The sequence below is a fragment of the Pholcus phalangioides genome, unplaced genomic scaffold, assembly GCF_987345545.1.
Source record: "Pholcus phalangioides strain wild (caught in Gottingen) unplaced genomic scaffold, Ppha-v1.0 ptg000032l_1, whole genome shotgun sequence".
NCBI classification, from domain to species: Eukaryota; Metazoa; Arthropoda; class Arachnida; order Araneae; family Pholcidae; genus Pholcus; species Pholcus phalangioides.
In genome coordinates, this window is record NW_028301622.1 from 98,869 (window position 1) to 114,218 (window position 15,350).

The 15,350-nt window shown below is 35.9% G+C and overlaps 2 protein-coding genes across 3 annotated transcripts in view; both read right to left on the reverse strand.

Moving 5' to 3' along the window:
* Positions 1 to 593: 593 nt before the first annotated feature.
* On the reverse strand, positions 594 to 1,415 carry LOC149066102 (uncharacterized). The gene has a single exon (XM_089253081.1). The coding sequence runs from the start codon at positions 1,413 to 1,415 to the stop codon at positions 594 to 596; it is 822 nt and encodes a 273-aa protein (XP_089109207.1).
* A 781-nt stretch (positions 1,416 to 2,196) lies between these two features.
* The window catches only part of LOC149066103 (uncharacterized), an 86,752-nt gene continuing 73,598 nt past the window's right edge, over positions 2,197 to 15,350 (reverse strand). The window contains exons 27-31 of one of the 2 annotated variants that reach the window (XM_089253159.1): positions 13,761 to 14,723; positions 12,451 to 12,636; positions 9,072 to 9,251; positions 4,746 to 4,825; positions 2,197 to 2,384 (exon numbers count right to left, since the gene is read on the reverse strand). In XM_089253159.1, coding sequence (XP_089109285.1) covers positions 4,800 to 4,825; positions 9,072 to 9,251; positions 12,451 to 12,636; positions 13,761 to 14,723 — 1,355 coding nt within the window. In that variant the 3' untranslated portion in view covers positions 2,197 to 2,384; positions 4,746 to 4,799. Of the gene's footprint in view, positions 2,385 to 4,745; positions 4,826 to 9,050; positions 9,252 to 12,450; positions 12,637 to 13,760; positions 14,724 to 15,350 lie in introns of both variants that reach the window. The other variant, XM_089253158.1, reaches the window with a different exon arrangement.

Consider the following 15,350-nt stretch of genomic DNA (forward strand, 5'->3'; position numbering starts at 1 on the left):
GTCCAACATCATCTGGAATTCGGTCTTGGCAATCTTGAGTTGAGCTGGGTGCAATCTGCGTGGCTTTGCGAAAACAGGAAGACCTTTAGTTTCTATGTAGTGCAAGGTATTATGGGAAGCTTTCCTCGAAAATGGACCAGGTCTCGTTAATTCGGGAAATTCCTTCAAAATTTCAGTTATAGCACTGTTTCCTGAGATTGTTTTAATCGTTGTCGAAGGTCCATTGTAAGTAAAACCTTTACACGTGAGAGAAGTGAGTGGATCTATAAGTCGCTTGTTTTTGATATCGATGATGAGTCCGTAGTGAGCAAGGAAATCCGATCCGATAATTGGTCTCTCAACGTCAGCGAGGGTGAAATGCCATTTGTAATTCCGCCGTAAGTTCAAGTCCAATTCCAGGAGTTTCAAACCGTAGGTAGATATACGGGAACTATTTGCAGCGAAAAGCTCAAAAGTTGTTGGTTTGCCGTTGCCTTTGTAAGGTAAAATTGATATATCAGCTCCAGAGTCAATTAAAAACTTCATGCCGCTTTTCCTTTCCATAATGAACAAACGGCTATGGTGAAGACTGCTATCGCCGCCACCGCATGCCGTTACTGCGGGGGGCTTGGACCGTTTCCCTGAATATTCTGAGCGTTGTAAGCGCAGGGGGACTTGCATCTGAAAGCTTTATTTCCGAACCTGCTATGATAATAACACACGTCAGTGTTTTCATCGGAGTCTTGATATCGCGAGCGATTCCTTGAACCAGAATAACGTCGGTCTCGACTGGAGTTTCGATAGCGGTTCCGGCTATTCCTCGGATATTTGCCCAACTGCTCAACTCTTTTAGTCAGTTCCGAGATTTGCAGTTTAAGGTCTCTTATTCCCGAGCAAGACGAGGCTTCTGCTACATGACCGTAATTGGGTTCGGTGAGCTCAGCTACTCGATCAGCTAACTCGGCTAGCTTGTCCAGTTCTTCACTGCTAGCTGCTAACACCGTTTGTATACTCTTTGGTAGCCGTTGAAGCCACAAATTTTTGAGGAAGGTCTCATCGCTAATTCGCCCTGTCGAAAGCTCGCGCATTTTACGTAGCAACATACTAGGGTTCTGATCACCTAGGGATAGATCTTCTAACAATATCTTGATCTCTTTCGCGGCTGAATGTTTATACACAGCGAGAAGTCTCTCCTTGAGTTTCGAGAACGGATCCGATGCGGGAGGATCGAAAACAATGTCACTTACCGTTGACAAGATCTCCACATCTAGGCAGTTGACTAGGTAGTTATACTTGGTTCCTTCGGCAGTAACATGGTTGATCTTGAAGGCAGCGTCGAGCTGGACGAAAAAAAGTTTGATCCTGTCCTTCGAGAATGTCGGCAGTTTCGCGTGGACAGCTTGAACTCGAAGATTGCTCTCTTGCTGTTCAGCCATGGCGATAAGTTCTTGGCAGGTTCGGGATCACGTCCGGGTCACCAGTAAAGGCGACGGCAATGATAAGATGTAAATTTCAGTTTTAAAGACATGAACATTTTATTTACACACACGGACAAGCTTTACGCGACATCCATTCTGTACGACGAAATACAATCAACTGATTAAAACGTTCGAAAAACTCTCTGGCGATCCGTTGCTAGGTTACCATCCATCGCAAGGCGAAAAAAACTACAACGAGAAAACGTGACATCGTGACGTCACAGAGCATCGTTTATGATCGGTCACTACAGATTTAATTCTCCTTAATTTCTTCTTGTGGGAGGGGGGGGGGGATATGTCTATGACAAAGTTTATGCCTTGCATAAAGGAACTGAAGACAAGAATCACACAGAAATGATCAACACTTCCACAATTCAATGTTAGCAGATACACTGTGATCAAATTGAGTATTGTTTATATGCAGCTCGAGCTATAATGGGAGCTCATGTGTTGAAATGTGGTAGTTTTATGTAACACAAATCAAAACGAACATAAATTTTACATTGCTTATGTCACATTTTATGTGTTATGTTGAGTTTTTCATGATACAGTGCTGCTATCTGCAAGTCATTTTTTTTCAATTCAGAGGAAAAAATCCCTCTGCCGTGATAAGTATTTTAATGCTAACCTCTTAATTTTTTATCTATGTCTATTAGTTCATTTTTTTTAATGTGTTGTGGACTTTTCACCCACCCTGTGTATTTTGTACAACTAAATGATTCACCTAAAGAAAAATGTCTGAAATGGTTTAAAAACATTTAATTTTTTTTTCAGGAAAAAAAAATTATAACAGGAATGAAAATTTTCTTGATTATATGATACAAACAAAACTGATGGCAACAACAACAAAAATAAGTCTGAAAATGATGAAAAAGAACAATTTTCACATTTTCTTTGGCGATATCCTTATGACGTTAAGCTCTTCAGCTGCAACGAGAAAAAAAAAGTGAAAACCGATTTCTCTTTTTTTAAAATTAAATATATATAAAATATCAAAGGTCACACATTATATTTACAATACACATACAAATAAAAGAACTTGTATCTGAATGGCGTAACAAAAAATTACATTCATTTTGTTCCAATGTAAGTAGTTGTAGTGATTCAGTTCACAACATACTAATCACCCCGTAGTAGCGGCTATGATCCATGTACTTACTCATGGAGCTGCCTTTGCAATAGCATGATGAATACAAATCAGCAAGTTTTCAGCGTGGGAGCTGCACACTCTTATGCCAGACGGGCAATGAAAGACATTCTGCATGGGGAAAATTTCACCCATGAGGTTACAGGCATAGGAATTTATATACATGTCCAGCTCTTATTTTATGATTATGGACAAATCACAGATGGTATGTGTGAAGTTTCCAACTACATTCAAAGCCCTTCTCACTTAGGTAGTTGACCTTTCTGACAATTTGTATTTGATACAAAAATCTTGCCAGGAAAATTCATCACCAACAATGCACAGACAAACAATCATCAACTATAGTCCGTTTCAGGTTAACTTTGCAGTGAAGAGGAAGCTACGAGCGAACCACATCACTCGTTGCTATGACAACGAAAGCCTCTTAACCAATGTATTGATGCGCAGCCTCGGTAAGGTATGGCTGATTCTCGCGGAACAAAATATTTTTTTCGTATAACGTAATGCTTGTAGAAAAAATTGCAGTCAGTAACAATTAGCTAATGAAAAAAAAACCATCGTCGATACTTTCAGAAATTAAAGTGCAGTTTTTGAATTTTTTTTTTTTTTATTGAAAAGTATCTTAGTAACTTCTATTAACCCGGTTTTCACGTTTGAATTTGGGAATAGCCCCAAATAATAAAAATGATAAGGCAAAATTTAGAATTCTTTTCTTGCCGAAATTTCTGTCGCTCACCCACCCGAACGCATATATGTCGATCCCACTTGTTATCACTACAGTTTTAGTCATTTTTTACGGATTCCCATTCTATGGAATCCTCACTTGAAGTTATAGAACTATCGGTACTTATTAATTGTTGTTGCTCCAACATGTGTTCCATCTGCAATCCAAAATTCCTCTTCTTTTCAATAACGTGCTTTATGCATTATTGCCAAAAAGAACGGAGAACGTTTTAGTGTGTCTATCTCTGGTGAAAAGATACAACTGTCACAGAAGGAAAAAATACACTGCAAGCCTAAACCATTGTGTAGGTCTCTCTCTTGCTTATTTATCTGGAGAGACAGCCTCTGTGTGTGTGTGCAAAAGAGACATTACTTATGTCAACGCTATCGGCTATTGGAATTCAGAAACCACCCCATCCCAAGAACAGGGCAAGAAGTAGATAATTTAAAAAAAAGGGGGGGGGGCGCCTGGAACCGTAACTTACACCCATAAAGAGAGCTTTCACAACGGTATCAGCGCTGTCGTGAAAGAGGGACTTTTCCTGTAATCTGTGAGTGAATATCTGAATTCGTTGGAGGTTATTTTTGGGAGAAAAAAAAAAACCTGATTGAATATTCGTCTGGGTGTGTAGGCCTATAACTACATGTAAAACTGAATGGAAAAGTGTATTGGAAAATTCAACAAAATGACGATATATATATAATTATACAACCAAAAAAAAAGCACGACAGTGATATTGGCGGGGAAAATTTCTTGGAAATCGCGCCAAAATGTTCTTGAGCTAGCCATGGATTTTTGATAATGGTAACCAATATTTCTTCTAATTTAAAAATTTTTAACAAATATACATTGGTTCAAAATGGTATTTTTTCAGTATCTTTTTCGAAATCATAAAAAAATTTGAAATATTCTATATAAATGATCATCAGAAACCTCCGATGTATGGGAACTATATTTTGCGGCGAAGGAATACCTCTCTACCTTTCTCTTCACTGCAAAGTTAACCTGAAACAAACTATAAGTGACATACTGAATCAATGGGTTAGTCAATCACTCAATACTCAATCACTTACTCGCTCAATCACTTGTTCACTCATACCTTCGCTCGCTTGGTAACTCACTCAATTTCTTACTCACTTGATCACTCATATGATCACTTGCTCTGTTATTCATACGATCACTCACTCACTAGTTCATATTTACCAACTCACTCGCTCTCACATTCACTTACTTGCTCAATCACTCTGTCACTCACTGTCTGGTAACAAGCTGTTCTCTGGGAATTTTCCCATCGTTAATTGCGTGGCAGTGAATTTTCCATAAATCAACCAAATTATTTGCCTTAGTAACCCAATTAGTAATGCCAACCCAGAATTCATTGCAAAAGGACCAATCAAATATCAATTCTTCAACCTACCATTTACAAGATTGGTGTTGCTATATAATCACAAGCCCACACAATCCAAGATCATCAGACCACATAGTCTTTGACTTCATCTGCAATAAATAAATTCACAGCATAATGTACATAAAAATAATGAAGCAGACATTATACAAAATACATTTCAAGAACATCCAAAAGTTTGAAAACAATAAATATGGAGAAAAACTTTGCTGGAACAGTACCCAAGGTAATGAAGAACTATTAAAGCAGGTCTGGACAAAATCTAAAAAAAATCTAGGCGGCAAAAAATTTTTACCTGAAGAAAAAGATCCAAAATAATGTTTTTTCAGGGCAAAGTGACCCTTTCACATTGGCAGATATGCTGATATAAATTCCAAACATTTTGTGCTGCTCCTAGCATGCAATTCAGTAGCTACACAAAGAAAACTTTAGGCACCAACACCAAATTTTTTAGGTGACATGCCCAGCCTAACATTAAGGTATACTACTTTTCTATAAAATGGTACTGGAGTGAACTTTAATATTTTTTGATATAAAGTGTCCCAAAATGGTAAAAACAATCGTAAATTTTGGACTACCTATGTCATTTTCTGTGAAAAAGTCATTTCTTCATCAAATTTTAAACTAAATTCATGTAATATTCCAAACACGATTGAAAAAATTCCGTGAATGGAATGTTTTGTTATTTTCGCAGTACATTCATGTGATAAAGGTGCAGGTTATGAACCAGAATTTAAAGGATTGTATGGTATGCTCATAAGTTACACACAAATCTGTTAACCATTTAAGAGGTCTATGAAATTTTTCTGATCTGCATTATAACTGTGACATTAGAAATAAAAGCATGTTAAGAGCCTGGGATATTTCAGGTTGACTGAAATAAAGCAAATCAACTTTGATGGGATATCTCGGGATTGCCACTGTAAGAGTTAATGTATGTGTGAATTATTTTGAAAGTTCATTCTACATACCGTGCATAAAACACTGTAATCACACAAATACATGTGACAGACCTTAGATTTCGGTTCATAACCTTAAAAATATAGGCCTATAGCAGAAAATCATAATAAAATTTCATAATGATACAATGAATAAATTATATTAATTAATAATTTATAAATCATGTTTCAAACTCAGGTAAAATGTCAAAAATAGCATTCTTCGTAAAAGCTGTTTAGTTTTCATTCACTGTTTACTTGTATGTAAAAACACACTGCTAAAATGGACATAATTTCAGTTCTAACCATCACATAAACAAAACAAGGCCTGTTTGGGAACCACAAAAAATAGAGCTTTCATAAAAAATGAAAATTGATATTTTCTTCCAAAAATGATTTTTTTCAACGTAGTCGGATACCGTAAATTGAAAACAAAAAATGATTCCATGACCATTGTATATCGATATGGTATTACCGTAATTTCTGGAAGAAGTGTCCAAACATTTAAGCTAAATGTTTTAAAATACAGTAGAGCCTCAATTATCCTGGCTAATAGTGGGAGAAGGTGAGCATGGACATTTGAAAAACAGTTAAACTGCCAGGATTAAAAAAAAAATGATTTAAAAATTTAAAATAACAAAATTGGAAAAAACATCTTTATAAATGCCTATAAAAACATCTTTATAAACATATATGTATCCCTTTCTCTCTTCATTGTATTTAATAAATTTTCTTAAATACAATGAGAATATAAACAAGTTTTACTAACTGACATTTCTTCCACCATTGGAAGTCATATAAAATTTGAAGTTTCATACTTTCCCCACTCATTATTTTACGAAAGTGCCACAATCACAACTGAGTTTCCCCTCATACATGCTAGAGCAGGGGTTCTATGCGCTTCCCAGGGGCTCTATGGGACAATAAAATAAATCAGTAAATTTGGTAAATACGCATTAAAGGGCTGCATCATAGAAATTGACTAAAAAAGTCAGTGAGTCAAAAAAAAAAAGGCTGAGGGCAGTTGCGCAAAAAGTAAAATATTCCTCCCCCTCTCCCCAATCATAAATAATCAAAAACTGTCATAGACAGAGATTCTGCCACTTTGTGCCAATAAAATTTCAATACAAAACTAAACTAACCATCAGATATGGATGCAGTGAAAATACATCGAAGTTCATTGATAAATATCCAAGTTTATCTGATGAATTTTTCAGAATCTGGAAGGACTGAATTGCTTTTGAGTTTTAGTGCCAAGTTCAAAATTGCATACAAATGTTTGGATATATGATCTGTGGGCATTCAGTTGAACCACAACTTATTAAAGCATACCTAATGGTAAATTTTATTTCTATTCAAAGCAAGTTATATAATGGGGAACACACAAGTTCCTTTATCCTGGTATAACTTGTGAACAGTTAATCTTAGATGCATACGTCCAATTAGAAAAAGTATCCAAATAACATGTCTACCTAAGATATATCATTCATATCGCAAGGGGCTGTATAGTTATTAAAGTAAAAAGATTAACTTTCTATACTGCATGGGCTAAAAAATCAAATTAGAAAGTAGTCTAATTGGCAACCCTGTCTTCCCTGAAGTTAACACAAAAAAATTCTTGTTTCGAAATGATTCACAGATATACAGTTGAATCCCATTATAACAAACTCCAAGAGATTGAAGAAATCACTTCGTTATAATGCAATTTCGTTATAAAGGAATTCCAGGTTTTTTTGTATTGTTCCAATGTAAACTTATCTGGGGGATTAGAAAAGTTTTTGTTAAAACAATATTTTCGCTATAACAGGATTCCATTGTATTAATTCAAAAAATCTCTGAAAAGAACAGCATACTGAACTTGTCTGTTAGTTTATGCAGTTCTTTCTGTCATTTTCTGCATTTTTTTTAAACTCAAATATCTCAAGAAATACTGCACTTAAATATGGGGGATTTTTTTTTTTTTTTGCATCTTAGGATAGACAGGGCAACAACTTTTTAATTAAGTTTTATAGGACAGAGTGACAACATAACAGAGTTAATTATTATTATTTTTATTTTAATACAACCCTTTCAATATGAAAATCATCCCTTACCTTGCCCTTACTTTAGACCAAGTTAATGGTCTTTTGGACTTTCTCTACACATGGACAGGAGTTCTGTTTTTGAATAAAAAGAACTATACGTCACTGACAGGGGCATACACAGGACCTGTTATCAGGGGGTAACATATAGGTTAATTTGAGGGAACACAGATAATCTCCCCAAGGAAATTTTGAGTTTTAACCTTCAAAAAGGCATTTTAAATATACAGAAATAGACTGCAACAGCATTTAAATGGTTTTTTTCAATATTTTAATTTTTTGATCACCTTGGAGGAGGGAATTCATGAGCATCGTATACCCTCACTTTCCCACATATGTTTTTAAATGGGAGAACATCAGGACTTTTCAAGATGCTTTGGTGGGGCTTTGCCAAAAAAAAGTGAAACCCCACTCCTCCAGGATCAAAGGTTCGTCAGTAGTTTGCAGCCAAGGCACTTAAGTAATCATTCTGTATAATTACAGAAATAAAAATAAATAGAAGTACGTGGGAGAGAGGGGGGGGGGAGAGAAAGGAAATAGATAACTGTAATTATGTGAGGCGTTATTCGAAAAGTACAGATTCAACTGCTACTATTTTTTCAAAATGTTCTGGTTAGATAAAATGTCTGCAACAAATTATTCACTGGTTCATGTTTTGGTTGCACACGCTATATGTCACTCAATGACCTAGCCCCTTACTCTCTAGGCAGAGGCAAATTTATGGTTTTGCCACCTAAGATCTATACAATTTTCCTGTCCATTTCCCATTCTATTCTAATTTTCTTGATCACTCATTTCTCAAATTTGCAGCTCATCCAAACTTACCCATCCTGGGCTATAGCCTGCTTGCCCCCCCCCCCCCATAAACATGCTCAGACCACGAGGGAAAAGTTAAAGAATCATGGTCAAAGCTAGTGTTGCCAACATATATAATAAATAATAAAACACTATTTTTCTGCCTGCATGTTATGTATCTTTACTTTCCAAAGTACCATCATATTATATCCAGAGCCCCGAAGTCAAATGTTTTTCATTGTTTTGCAACTTGTTCAGCTAACTGAAAATGTTCTGTTGTAAAACATTTGATAATAGTGATTTTACACAGAAGATATATCTTTCTTTCAAATTCTTACAGAGATTGTTCTGTGGCGTAAATTGCAGTTTTTGGTATATTCTGCTTTGGGGATCCAGGGTATGTTATAAATGGACCTGATTATATATCTCAGAATATGTGATTAAACTTACAAAAATAACTGATAAAATTTAAATGAAAAAAAAAATTTGATGCTGTGACTTACAGAAAAAGCTCTGTGACTTACGTTCGACCATTTCAAACAGATGCAATATGTTTTTATTCTTTGCTTGATTTCTTGGTTGGCCTCCTTTAAAATGGTGCATATGCCTTTTTAATACATTATTAGTCCATTTCTTGCCATAATAAGTTGCTAGAAGCATCAATGCATGACCAAAGTCTTCTCGCAGATCCTCGTAACGAGCATCTGTAGTTTTAAAATAAAAATAAGAAAACTATGAAACACAAAAAAATATGATGGCATTAGTTACGTGTGATATCTCTTCAATGGAAAATTAATAAAAATGATGCATTCTTGTTAAGAATTCAGGAGACAATGTTTTTCATTTAAAAAATAACCTAACATTAAACAAAATTCTATGGAACTCGGAAATCTTTGTAACTCCTATAACTCACTGCTGATACTGTAGAAATTTAGTAATAAGGACATATTTGTCAAGCTAATTTTTATACATTAATTCTGTGTTCAGATGGCAAAATGTCAAAAAGTCACTTTTTAAAAAATTGAGTTGTTCGCATTCTGGAGTCTTGTTCGTCAGAATTCTAGGTGGTGACAAAAATTCGTCCATCTCTTTCGGTTTATGAGGAGCCAACAGAGGCAAATTGCAATAAGTCAAAAAGCCAAAGTATCAAATTTTTGCAAAATACTGTTTACAAATTGCCCTCATGAAATTGTGAAAAAGTGACTTACTACATTTTGCCATCTGAGCACAGAATTCATGGTCACATTTATTGGATACGAGGCAGAGAACAAAAATAATTTTGAGGCTGTTTAGCCCTGATTTGATATATTTTGTGGGGAGAGGGAATTGGCATCCAAAGATTCATGCACTATCACAGAATGCACAGGAATGTTGAAAAATACAATCAATGCTTGTTATAATGACCTCCATCGTTCCGTCGAAAACAGGCATTATATTGGGTGGTCCTCACATAGAAAATCAAACATATAGGATATTTCTTATATGGAAGCATTTGGGAATATATACTACTGGTCATTATAATGGAATCGTTGCTACAACTTCAGATCATTATAAAAAGCACTGACCGTATACACAATAAAATGTAAATTATTAAAGTTAAATAATAAAAATTCTGAATGGATGAAATTTTTAAATTGATGAAAGAAATCATTTTAAAACAATTGAAAATTAGGGCCTAACGATCTGAAAGCTAATGAAAATTTAGAGATTGATAAATCAAAAATGAGCAATTATTAAAAGATATCATTCCAGCAACAATGAAAATTTAAAATTATTCAAATAATAGATCCTAGAATTGATGAAAATTCTCAATTACTAAGAGGAGAAATAATTCCAGAATTGATGGAAATACAGAAATATTTCCAGAACTGATGGAAATACAGAAATATTTCCAGAACTGATGGAAACTCAAATTTACTATATTCCTTCAGAGTTCAGCTCTGCATAATATTCAAAAATAATCTAATTCCTTAATGTATTACACTGAGATAAAAGCAATAGCTCTTTCCCTCTACCATCCTACCTCAGGGATATTTGCTGAAACTAAGGAGGGGCTACTAGTGTCTCTACTTCAGCACCTCACGTCACAGTGCCTGAAATAAGATAGGCACGGTCGTGTCACCAGTGGTGTATATGGCAGTGCATTTGCCCAGTTTGCATAAGGACCTGGGATCCATTCCTGGCAGAGACCAAATGACTTTTATACAAGATATACAGAGGGATGTCTACAAGGGATGAATACAAGATATAAAATACAAAATTAACAAGTGGAGAGCGACATTCATGTCATATATATAGCCCTCTGGTGGCTCGTCGTCCATGAGCTATTAGCTGATCGGTTCACCGTCCATTGCACGGTTCCGTTCGGCACATATATACGCTCTAGCGAAGGGAAATCTCTATCTCCTCTGTAGCTTAGTGGTCAGAGCAATCGAGGGACCCGGGTTCGACTCCCGGTAGAGGCAGAGATGAGTTTTTTTCCTTCCTTAAAAAATCAACATCTCAAATAATAAATATCTTCACAACATCCAGTCTTCTGTATATCTTGTATTAACAAGTGGAGAGCGACATTCATGTCATAAATGACTTTTATTACCGAGTTCACCTTAGCATAATATCCAGAAAAAAGTCTAACTCCTTGAATCCAGAATTGTTGAAAATTAAGAATTATTGAAAGAAATAATTCTAGAATTGATGGAAATTCGGAATTAATTTCAGAATTGATGGTGTTATGAAAGATTAAAAAAAAAACTTATATGAACACTTAAAATAAAATTTATAAAGGTGGTATTAACCAGATGATGTAAATCTGTAAATGGGGAAAAGGAAAAATGACAAAACAATGAAAATAACTGTAAGGCCTTTAAAGTAAATCATAGGTGTGGTAGTGCATTTATATTGAGTTTATTAAAAATTAAAACATTAAAGAAACATTTATCAAACAACTGCTTACACGAAGATGAAACAGATGTTATTCAAAAATGTGTCAGCAGCAAAGACCATCATAAAATTTAAAAAATGAAGGCAAGACTTAATTTTCAGTTTATTGCTGTGTGCTAGATTTGATCCAAATCAGACATGTGCACAAGCAAATAGAATAAAAATTGAAAAAAAGAAGTGCTTCATATGAAAAAAAATGGTACCTTACATATTGTTGTAATCAATGTGGGCAGAAGGGAACACCAGTGTGAATATATCAGTCCTAGTTGTAGATCAAATTCACCTATACCCATCATGGGGAGCAGCAACCAAAGAAAAACGCAAGTCCCTTAGAAGATGCATGAGACCATTGAAACAAAATGTCAGGAGCCATCTTGTGGTGTGGAAGTTGAAGAGCAGTAGATTTTGATGATGCCATACTGATTTTTAGCGATTGATGCTATGGTACACACACACACTGTCCAAATATGCCTCTCTGCCATCGTGATCAGGGAAGGAACATGTACGCTAGCTAGATTTCTGATGAATTGTTTGAATGCTATGCAAATTTGAAGAAATTATCACATATTTTCAACGTACCTATTCACTTAGAAAAGGGGGAGGGTTGAAATGAATCCAGGATTTGGACCCAAATGTCCCGAAACTATGGACCTCTTTCACCCATGCCTACATGGTGAACCGTATTGTTGACAAAAAACAACTCACATCGATGCTGTATCCTTGGCGATTTTCAAAGCTTTTTGCATGAAATATATTTGATATAGGTATTCTCTTTCTTCCCTTCTATTTCAGCAGGTGTGCCCCCCCCCCGAACCGGGAGCCTAGTGCTATTGCACCCGCACACACCTCTAAGGATGGCTCTGCATAAAAATTAATATAAGAAATTAGTAATTATGGCATGTTCTATTGAACACCAGAGAAAGATTAAATCGGAATGAAAAAAATTGTTTGATTTTTACTAACTTTTGTATTTTCTGATGTCTGACATTATTTCTTCTAATAAGTGCTCTGGGGATTCGCCTGACTTATCCGAAAATGAAGGATCTTCCTTGAACACACCCAAGATTTCTTGCCACTTTTGATCAGAAATGCCTTTGGGTTTTCTGCTAAGCACATGCATTATCACTCGTTCAAGCCAAAAACGTACAGCTATATGAATGAACAAAGGAAATGAAAAGTTAATGTAAGAAACTATTCCATTCATGTCAATATTTTCATTAATGCAATGCAATTTCTATCAGTAATAAGTGCCAATGTTTGAAAAATATAAAGGGATTTTCATTATTCATAGCCTGAAATAATAGCCTTGTGAATTGACAGTTCAACCTTGAGTTCAACATTCATAGTATATTTGATTAATGAAATTGATCATACCAGGAGGTTCTCAAACTGTTTGGAGTAGCACAGGGGCCCAGACAAAGGTTTTTCAAACAGACCCGTTGTTAAACTGCCATGGGGAGACACGGATAAGCATTATCAAGACTGGTCTCACAGGTGGAAAAAGTTTGAGAATCCTCCAGATTATATGGTTTGTTATAAAATATTCTGTATGATTATACATAATACAGTCAACGCTCCTTATAATGACCAGATTTTTGAGACCATTTACTATGAAAACACGTATGATAAGTCCTCATTTTTTTCCCCTATTCACATCCTATTTTTTTAAAAATATAATAACTTTTTGTAATTGAATTTGTTGTTGAACTTTTTGTTTTGTAGGCTTCTGTGGTCACTTGATGCAGAAACCTATGTGCGGTTAACCTCAGAAGATACCTGCTACAGATGTGAGCAAAACATCAGGAGGAAAATACCTTAGACCAGCGGTTCTCAACCGGTGCTCCTTGTGCCCTCTCCAGGGGCTCCACGACTACTTGAGGAAAATAAAAAAAACTACAGCTTAAAAAAAATAATTATAAATATTTTTAAATAGTAAAAATAAATCAGTAGCTTTTATGAATAATTAAAAAATTGGCCTACGGGGCTCCGCCATAGAATTTTTGTACTTAAAAGGGCTCCACGAGTCAAAAAAGGTTGAGAACTGCTGCCTTAGACCATGGCCCAATAAACCACTCGTAATTGGTTGAATGTAGGCCATGAAAGTCACAGACAATACTTCAATTGAAAGTGTCTCTAAAGTCAATGGTTGCAGAGATATCCACTGTGCAAACAATTTGGGACAGCCTATATAGCTGCCACAGTTTCTGAGTAGGAAATGATATTTCCTGAATGAAACTTCTACAAGTAATGAGAAAAGTGAATATTGTACTTACTTTTCTTATCAGAATAATCTCTTGCATCGGGATACACGCGATAGATGCATGCTACCAAAAATACAGAATACTCCTTGTGATGCATCAATATTTTATAACAGAGAGTCCTCACATTTGTGTGATGTGAAGCACTTTCACAGATCATGGCGTAAACTAGACATGCTGATGCGTAACCCGACACATGATATTTTTCTTTCTTCTTTATGACACTGAGGAGCAAACGTAAGAAATCATCAACAATCTTTGACCGGCCCATAGGTATAAATTTCGCATAACAAGAAGCAATGCACTTTTCACCATTTGCAAAAAAATCTCGTTTTTTTGGACTGAGTGAAATTTCTGTTTTGCGAGATAAAAGATACTCGATTACTTTACGAGTCATGAATGCATCATCTCCATTCCTGAGCAGGCCTAACATGCATTGAAACAGTTGAGATTGCTGGTTCTCGAAAGCTATGTTTTCAAGTAATTTGGTTTCGAAGACTCTCATTTTGTCGAGCAAATCTATGAATTTCTGCCTTAAAGCTTCTTCGGGTCTCTTTTTAGTACTTGGGCTTACACTTTTTTCATTTCTTGGAGATGTGGACATCGCAGCAATGTCACATCTTTTTGACGGGGAAGGTGTTTCACTACGTAAATTGGCATCAGCTGTGTTTGACTGTCCTGCATTATTCTCTGACACGTTCACTGGTTCAGTATCACTCAATCTGAGTGACTTTCGTCCTGTTTCATCACATGCTACCTGCTTGCGTTTGTTCCCTATCTGAGTAACGGCTTTGCCTTCATCACTTATACAAACTCTTGGTGCATTTCCAGCAAATGTTAATAAAAGTTTTGTGACATTATTCTCTTGAACCCATTCTGCCCTAGGGTGTCCTTCATCTGGATGAAGACTCACTGGAGCCACTTCTTGATCAGTTGAGACTGCTATATCAACAGTTTGGATTTCACATGGAGATTCAGCTGGAAAAAAAAAAATGAAGTTACCACATATTTGCCATGACATCAAGCATCTTAATCATTTTTTAACCATTTTTATTCAAAAAAGAAAACTCAGACACATCAAATATCACAACCAATTATATAAGGGTTGGTCAGCCTTTAGGAGAGTGTGGGCCACTTTATTGGTTTGAAAACACATCATTGGTGACTTAAGTGATATACAACAGCATGAGAATGAACGCCAGAACTCAGCCACCGAATTTATCCTGTGGCCAAGATCTTTTCCAGCCCAGCGTTATGGCAGATCCTAATCTGCAGATGCATAGCAGGTCACTTAAGTTACCTGGAACTGCACCATGGGCCACTTAAGTGCTCTGGAGTGGGTCTCTCATGTGATCTGTTAAATATGCAGTGGGTGACTTGACTTAAGTGATTTGATATGTGCCACAGGAAATTCAAGTGATGTGAAACTGCACTGCGGGTCACTTAAAATATTTGCAAACATGCTCCTCAGTTCATTCTTACAAAATGTGTGTGGGGTTGCAGGCCACCTCAAACGACTTCTAGGGCTACATTTGGTCCATGGGTTGAGCATGTATAAACTATGTGTCAGAAAAAGAACCACATTTTCGAATGAACTGTTTTTCA